This window comes from Hordeum vulgare, chromosome 1H (genome assembly GCF_904849725.1).
Source record: "Hordeum vulgare subsp. vulgare chromosome 1H, MorexV3_pseudomolecules_assembly, whole genome shotgun sequence".
Classification (NCBI taxonomy): Eukaryota; Viridiplantae; Streptophyta; class Magnoliopsida; order Poales; family Poaceae; genus Hordeum; species Hordeum vulgare.
In genome coordinates, this window is record NC_058518.1 from 508,259,618 (window position 1) to 508,268,201 (window position 8,584).

An 8,584-nucleotide genomic window follows, 5' to 3' on the forward strand; every position below is an offset into this window, starting at 1 on the left:
ATATTTCACGGGCTCGACACGCCTGCCAAATAACAATAACATAATAATATCATAAGAAATCGAAAAATATATAAATCATAATAACTACTTTGATGGATGGTGTGTACGCTACCACGGACAGAAAATGTCCAAAACAGGGTGCATTTGGAAAGAAATACAAGCCGTGGATGGCATGAGCTTTGTTTGGCAAGGAAGGAGAAGGCCCTACCCGTCGGCGTGCGGGAGGGGCTGGGTGGGTATTCAAACCCTACTCCTGCTCCGATCCGACACAAGCCACGCACTCTTTCTTTCCCCCTTCCCAATCCATTCCAGCTAGCAGTACTACTAGTACGAGTATTATTTTTATCCAGCAATATATACTCGAGCTCCTCCTCCTGCGCTAGGCTAGCTCCCTTCGTTCCTTCCTTCCTTCGTCCGTCCGTCCCAGGCTGCGTGGCGTGTGCGTGCGGCGATACGACACACGGGACTCACGCGCGGCGGCGGCGAGGGTTTTGCCTGCTGCCCTCCCCCCTCCCCACGCGGCGGCGGCCGGAGCGGCTAGCGGGTGCCCGTCGGATCCGGAGGGAGGCGGCGGCGCCATGAGGGGCGGCGGCCGGGGCGGCGGGGGCGGTGGCGGGAGGGGGCAGCTGCAGCAGGCCCGCGGCGTGGCCGCGGCGGCGGCGGGGGACGGGGCGGAGATCCCGCACGCCTCGCGGAAGCTCGTGCAGGGCCTCAAGGGGATCCTGGCCGACCGCACCGAGGCCGAGATCTACGCCACGCTCCTCGACTGCGCCATGGACCCCGACGTCGCCGTCGAGCGCCTCATCTCCCAAGGTACCCTCGCCCACCCCGCCTGGAATTCCACTCGTGTATTAGTACTGGCCCAGCGGTTCGTCGGTCAGCGCTAGGGTTTGTAGCCGATTGGCCTGCCTGCGTGCTAGTCCGCGCAGCTCGTTAGTGATTTCGTCACTCCCCTTAGCCGTCGTAACCCCCAGCGTGGACGCTTGCTATCGTACGTATCGCTTGGCAATCTGGCCCGGATTTCTGTCTCGATGTAGTCTATGCGATTTGTGTGTATGTGCTGTTTGTTTGATCCGATGGGGATTTGTGGTGCTCGAGAATGAGCAAAGCAGTTACTGAGGAAGCAGCAGGTGGTGCCTAGTGGTGTAAGCAGGCTCAGTTCAGTGGGAGCTGTGGATGTCTTGATCCGTGTGTTGCTTCACTCTGAAGTTGCATATAAATAGGATAGTTGGTCCAGATAGAGTGTTCACATTTAATATCTTCATTCATCCATGGTTGACTTATGACTTATGAGGCTGTTGTGTAAAAGGTTGCACATTGCACTGAGGTCTAGATAGTGTAGAAGCTTTCACTTGGAGATTAATCTTGCATTTATTATTTTGTGAGTGTTATACATGCATTCATTATTGGTGCATCATTCCTTTTGTTCAAAAGAGTGGCAGTTATTTTGTGTGTTTGAAACTAGTACATTTGGTAATCTTTTTATTCTTGGGAAACAAGTCTATTAACTCACTAGAGACGATGACAATGGCCTTTCTTTGCAGTAAGAGCCGAGGGCAAGATTCTCCTGTTCGTTTGTTTCTGTGGATCGTACCTGTCCTATGCTCATGCACTATCTAATGCTTACATGCACATATAATTTCTCCTATGGTTTAAATGTAACCTTGAAGACCAACCACAAGCAACCAACTGTATGTTGGCAAGTTATCTAACTCTATTGTCATGTTTGTTCAGACCCCTTTCATGAAGTGAGGAGAAAGCGTAGCAACAAAAAAGAGGTCAGTACATAGAGAATCCTTAAGCTTCAAAGAATACAAACTTTGTTGGTGATGTTCTTCAGTGCATTTTTGGTATTTCTGGTGTTTTAAGTATGCCACTTGCTCGTTCTCCTGACAAACTCCTATCACCTGCAGGTAAAAGCTCCTCAGGAAACAAGGTCTCGCCCATTCTATAAACCTGCATACCGAGGTTCTAAGGTTGGTTCGGATCGAGGTGGACGTGGTTACTCTGGTCCGGGAGGTAGCGTGCTAAATTCTGTATTGTGATATCATAATGAAGTTTGATTTTGTACAGTTTAACTCATTTTGAATATGTTATCAAAATGACAACATATCAGCAGACTCAACTGCTAGCGCTAAAGGTCCTATCAAGAAGGAAACAGAGTTACTTCCGCCACCAAACACATCAACCCCTGATGCTGTCAAGGGGAGCAATCCTATGGAAACAATTTCAGAAGCTGGGTAAGTAAATAGATCCTGATCTTGCATAGCTATTCTAGCCAAATATTGATTATATTAGTTAAAGTTTTTGCTCCTAGTTTTGGTGCACTTCTTGCAGTAGTTCTGTTGGGGCCAGTTCTTCTGGGGCTTATGGTTGGCTGTGAAAATATTTTAGAAGCCCAGCCTAAATTTTTATGTTAGAAGCCTACTAATTAAGGGTTAACTAGCAGGCTTCTAAAATAAATTTAGGTAGGACTTCTAGAATTAGCTGGGGAGGGGGCAGCCTATTTCCGGAGCCACACATAAGCCCCAAAAGAACTGACCCTATTCTCTGTTGTAATTATTGATTGATTTATGTAGTGTCTGGTCCAGTCTTCTCTTTAGGAAAATCACAACAAAATTACATCACATGTTTTGTACTGTATTTACTGTTAAGCACCGTTAGATGATTTCACCCTTGTTAGCTTTCTTCCTAGATAAGGAACATAGCCAACTCTTTGCTACAACACTTAGTAGAAGGCTGACAACACACACACACAGAGAGAGAGAGAGAGAGAGAGAGAGAGAGTTGGCGTAGAACATGAGTTAGGGTCTTTGCAGACATCACACTGTCTTGAAAAAAAGTGAAATAAGATGATATAACTTTAAACTGGCTGTGCCTTAGCAGGACCATGATGCATTTTAGTTTGACGATTAGGGAAAGACTGAACATGTGCTCAGAGCTTGTCCTGTCTTCTAATTTTCATTTTATCTCTTCATTGTGCATGCTTGATTCTAATTTGACGATTAGGGAGAGATGGATCATGTGCTCAGAGCTACCCTGTCTTTCAATTTTCATTTTATCTTGTGCATGTTTGATCCTTCACATGTTCCGTGTTTTCAGAAAAATTATGTGTGTTTTTATCAGAAGTTCAGAACCATTACAAACTGGAACAATAGTTATTTTTTACTTTTTATGATGCACAGCTTCACTTCTTGTTTATACATTGTATGCTTAGTGACTACTGGTACTGCAAGTACATAGCTCGAGGACTTCCTTGGCAAACTTCCTAACCTTTTGTGCTTTTTGTTACCAGCAATTTAGCTGATGCGAAGTCTACCAGTTTCCAGCCTCCACAAGTGCAGCATGGTTGGGGTGGAGTGCCAGGACGCCCTTCTTTGGCTGAAATAGTGAAGATGGGCAGGCCTCAAGCTAAACCTGGGAGGCCGGTTGCAAATAATGCTGTTGGTGGTTCAGTCACTGCCAATGCATCAAATTTGAACACAGTTTTGCCATCAGAAGGGGATCGTTTCACAGCTGATAATTTACCAAATGGCACTATTCAGGCTCCCTCTGTACCTAAGGAGGACTCTGTTGGCATATTACCTCTAGGACAGGGGTCTGATGTGCCAGAAGGCATTGGTGCTGCTTCTGCAAATGTGAGTGCACCAAGATCATTTACCCTGGAGGTCAACGATGACGTTCCTGGAGATGCCAACACGTTTGAGCAAACTAAGGAGATAAGTGCAAGCAATGCCAGTGGCCTAACATCTCCAGGACCATTATCCCCGTCTGATAAGGGCACACCCTTGAATGATGACCTGATAGAGAAAACAGATCTCTTTGATGAACATTCATTTGAACACAATCAAAGTAAGTTATGAAAGATGTCATTTACCTTTATCTGTACTTTCATTTGTGCGTATGTGAAGATCTGTTATGCTAGAGCATACCGGAGTTTATATTTCTGTATGATCCCGAGGTGTTTTTATTTTCTGATGCATGTTAATTGCCTTTTATGAGCTCACCCACCGGGAAACATGCATGTCTTACCCTGATTTCTGTGCTTTTTGCCTTGGGTCTCCGTGACTATAGATCTTATGCATCGTCCTGTTGTATTTCATGTTGCATGCTCCCTCCTTGTCTCTCATTGACCAGAATTCCCTGTCTTTCTAGTCACTTTCTCTTTTGTAAATTACATAGATCGGCTTTCTCAGTTTTAATGATTTCATCCTTTAGATGCAGATTCAAATGGTGATATGTCTACTACAGCGTATCAGTTGGAACATTTGACTATACATGAGGAAAACAGACCAAAACCATCTGATGATAACCCAGCTGTAATAATCCCAGGCCACCTTCAGGTTTCCAATGCCGATTTTGCGCACTTGACATTTGGTAGTTTTGTGTCTGGGACACTCGATGCATCATGCTCCATGATGCCTGCCAATAGTGACGTGGAGGTCACATCAGTTCCTGATAACCAGTCAGGGGACCAGTGTGATGCCAGGTATGAATTTCTTCATCAAATTCGTTACGCCCCTTTCATCATGTGAAGTCCTTCATTTTCAGAATCTCCACCGTCTTCCATTATGTGACATGTTTGAGTCCATTTTTAGAATCCACGAATTTGAAAACAAGGAGACAGTAACTCCTGCTGCCAACGAGTACATTGCTTCTGCACCAGATAGTAATGCGGAGAATCCTGATATTACATCAGTACAACAGTCTGAAGTGGGAAGAGCTGATTTACTGGATGTTACAAACAACACCGAATACAATTTATCATCTGACTATGCCACGCCAACTGCAGTACAACCAGAGCCTACCGTGCAGACTTATCTGCAGGACAATCGTCAAATGCAAAACATTTCTCCTCTCTCTAACTTCATGGTATATATATGCTCATTTCTTATCTTGGTTTGTTTATAAGAACTTCCATTGATATGTTGTTACTTTCCATATATGTACATGTAAACTGTATTCATTGTATCTGCTAACCAGTGATTCCAAAACACGGTTAAGAAAAGTCTTGCTCTGGCTTCATTCTTCCTTCATTGACAAACTTGTTTTATCATTGCAGCAAGGAAATATGGCAAATGGCCTATTGCCACCGGCAATGCCACCTTTCCGTGAGTTGGATCCAGCATTCTCGCTGCTGCTTACTAACCCTCCATTGGCTACACTGGTTCATGGTACACCACAATCGTCTGTGAACAATGCAACTGTTTCCTCACAGCCACAAGAGGTATTGACACTTCACTGAATAATGGACTAGACGACAACTCTTTTGAGAGTGGCCATGTGCTACAAATTCTATAATTCTGATAAAAGGGTAAAAATATATTTGTTTGCTGAGGAACTTGGGTTAGTTATACAGTTTTACTTGCTGCACTCTAAAATGTGAAGTTGCAGCCTGCTACAGGATAACTCTTGCTTACTGCTCTTAGTGCAGCTATGCTGCATGTTAATTGTTTACTATGCCTAGAGTGGTAGTTATCAATTTTTTGGTCATGTTTGGTCAAATCCTGTTGTAGTTACATCTGCCTCATGCTTTATTTTGTTCAGTTCCGTGTCTTGTGGCTAGGAACACTTCCATTTGTGCCTAATTCTGTGTGGGCAGTTTTTCCCCCCTCTAGAGAGCTGAATTGTAGCTGTATTATTCATTAGGACTTTATTATGCTGTTATTTGTGTTATTACTAAAAAAGCTGCAATCTGCTGTTCTCTTGTTACTGCAGCACTATTCTAATATGGTTTGTTGTTGTAGAATGTTAATCAAGGTGGTTTATCCAACCCACAGTTGACCCACCCTCAGGGAAGCACTGGCATTGCTCCAGGTCCTCCTCTGCCTCACCATCTCGCCGCCCTTCATCCTTATGCTCAAGGAGGTCTTCCCCTTGGATATGCAAGCATGATAGGATACCCATCTTTGCCGCAAAGCTATGCGTATCTCCCGCCTGCTGCTTACCAGCAACCATACATAAACAGTGGTCTATTCCACCAAGGCGCAGCTGCAGCTCCCAACTCGGGCGTGAAATACCCAATGCCACAATACAAGAGCAATGTTCCTCTTGGGAGCCTTCCACAGCCAGCCTCGATGCTCTCCAACTACGTTGGAGGTTTTGGGACTGCAAATGGCATGCCTCAGAATTTTGCCCTGAACCAAAGCAATCCGTCGGCAACCACAGCTCCTGGATTTGATGGAACAATGCCCTCCCAATACAAGGATGGAAATCCTTACATCTCTCTTCAGCAGGTAAGAGATTCACACAAGAGTAGGGGAACTAGATTTACAGTAGGAAAATTGTATGATTGCTAACTTCCATGCTTGTCTCTGCAGGGCGAGAACCCTGCAATGTGGATGCATGGAGCTGGTTCGCGAGGAATGCCGCCTCTTGCTGCCAACCCCTTGTATGGCTATCAAGGGCAGCAGCAGGGCTATCAGGGGCAGCAGCAGGGCCATCAAGGCGGCCTTCGGCAGGGGCAGATGCCGTCACAGTACGGTGCAGCGCTCGGGCAGTCACAGCCAGGCCTAGGACCTGAACACCGAAACCCAAGCGACGGAAACTTGAGTGCCGCCGCTGCCGCCCAGGCTAACCAAATGTGGCCGAATGGCTACTGATTCAGCCCCTCCTTGTCAGGTGTCCTGAATAGAGATATAGAGTTGGTAGCTACTGTGAAATTTTGGAAAGAGGCCCGTGAGATGTGTTCCGGCATGTTCAACCTGTAGTATCTCCTAGGGGACCTCGGCTGTAGCTCAACTTGTTTATTTTCATCAGATAGAAAAGAACGGTTTATTGTCTGTCTGTCTGTTCTTCTTACTCTTTTTTTCTGTTGGTTTATTACATATTGTGTGTAACAATAAACCAGAAAATGTCTATCTAACAAAGCAGCACCATTAACTTGTGATGAGGAGGCGAAACATGAGCTATCTTTTTCTCTCATCGCTTTTGTTTTCTTCTTCTCCAAGTAGGCAAAAAAAGTCTGAATTTTTATCCCTGCAGCTTACACTCCGATACGTTTAGGATTCTTTTTACAAGTGAATGAATTTTGTAGGAGTGTTATGTTTTTGAAAGATATTTTGAAATGCAAATCTTGTCCAAGACTTTAGAAAGTCAACGCCAGGCCAAAGTTTAGTTGTGCAATTCATGTTCTGCCGGCCAGGCTAACTAGTTTATGGAAAATTTCTCACCATTTTAAGCCGCTTATCCCCTCTTTCCCGCTCGTTCTTCCACCTCGTCTCCTTCTATCCTTGCCCATCCTCATCCCATACCGAGGCCCGCTCCTTCTTTCACCTCGTCTCTTTCTATCCTTGCCCATCCTCGTCCCATACCGAGGCAGCAAAGGTGATGCTGGATGCATCCATCATGCTACGAGCAATGGGCATTGTCGCTGGCGACACCTGCTTCGGAGCAACACGGGGGAGGAACGATGAGGTGCCGCAGGCGCCTGACGTCCCACGACGATGAGATCTCGACGCCGACGTCATTGCCGCATCCCCCGCTTCATCTCAACGCCGGTGTTGCAATGGAGCGTCGTTGGAGTTGCAACAAGCTTACCAGAGCCATTGGTGCTGCATCGAAGCTCCGTGGAGTTGCAATGAAGCTTCGTTGGAGTTGTCGGTGTTGCGTTGGAGCCCCACCGGAGCTGCAATGAAGCTTCGCCGAAGCAATCGATGTTGTGTTGGAGCCTCCGACGGGGCTGCAATGGAGTTTCACCGGATGCCCTCGGTGCTGCCATGAAAGCTATAACAAAGCGTGGCCGAATGCCATCCGTGTTGTTCTGAAGTTGTCGTAGGCTCGATGCTGCTATGGGGTTGTTACAATTGGACGGTCATCATCGTGTAGATCAGACGGATACGAAGGTGGATGATTTCTCCAAGAAATTATCCGGTTGATTTGTAACAGACGCCTTTGTTTATAGCTCAACTTATGTCCCCCCTCCGTTTTACATTTTAAATGTACTGAAGTCATATTTTTTTAGATCTTAACACATTTTTTTTTTTGTAAAAGTTGGTCAAATGTTGACTTGTAACAAACTTAAAACTTCAATATTTTGAAACAGAGGGAGTATGTTATTTTTAGTTAGAAAATGACATGTCCTTTTTTTTCGAACACAATACACACGCAAGCGTTTATATACACGCGCATACACTCATCCCTATGAACACACACGCACACCTTACCCCTGTGAGCATTTTCGAGAGGCTGAGCCGGCATATCATCTTGAAATTCAGAAAAAATGCAAGCACCAGGACTTAAACCCTGGTGGACTGGAGATACCATTGTCCCTCTAACTATCCAACCACAGATTGGTTTGCAATGACATGTCCTTTTGTATTATTTTCTGTTGCATCTCATATTATAGTAGACCAGAGATGTCTAAGGAAAGGTGTGATTCTCATTGGGTTTGAGTACAAAGAAAAGCTGGATGCCCACATCCAATATTCTCCACTCGAAGTTCAAAACCGTACGATTTTGAACATCTTTGCAACTTACACTCACATGATTCTTTGATTTTTATTTTTTCACTTTTTTACATAGAAAACAAGTGAATAAATTTCGTTGGAGTGTACATGTTTCAAATTGGATGAAAGTCCATCCA

At 45.1% G+C, this 8,584-nt stretch overlaps 1 protein-coding gene across 4 annotated transcripts; it reads left to right on the forward strand.

Moving 5' to 3' along the window:
- Positions 1–319: 319 nt before the first annotated feature.
- LOC123451890 lies at positions 320–6,782 on the forward strand. 4 transcript variants are annotated; one of them, XM_045128440.1, is made up of 10 exons: positions 320–813; positions 1,735–1,778; positions 1,914–2,019; positions 2,117–2,240; positions 3,296–3,852; positions 4,219–4,489; positions 4,599–4,872; positions 5,063–5,227; positions 5,748–6,236; positions 6,321–6,782. In XM_045128440.1, exons 1-10 carry the CDS (start codon positions 579–581, stop codon positions 6,600–6,602), a joined length of 2,547 nt encoding a protein of 848 aa, XP_044984375.1. In that variant the 5' UTR covers positions 320–578; the 3' UTR covers positions 6,603–6,782. The 4 variants fall into 4 exon arrangements, with proteins under 4 accessions (XP_044984375.1, XP_044984391.1, XP_044984382.1 ...); XM_045128456.1 differs by having other exon boundaries at positions 4,225–4,489; XM_045128447.1 differs by having other exon boundaries at positions 2,120–2,240.
- Positions 6,783–8,584: the final 1,802 nt, after the last annotated feature.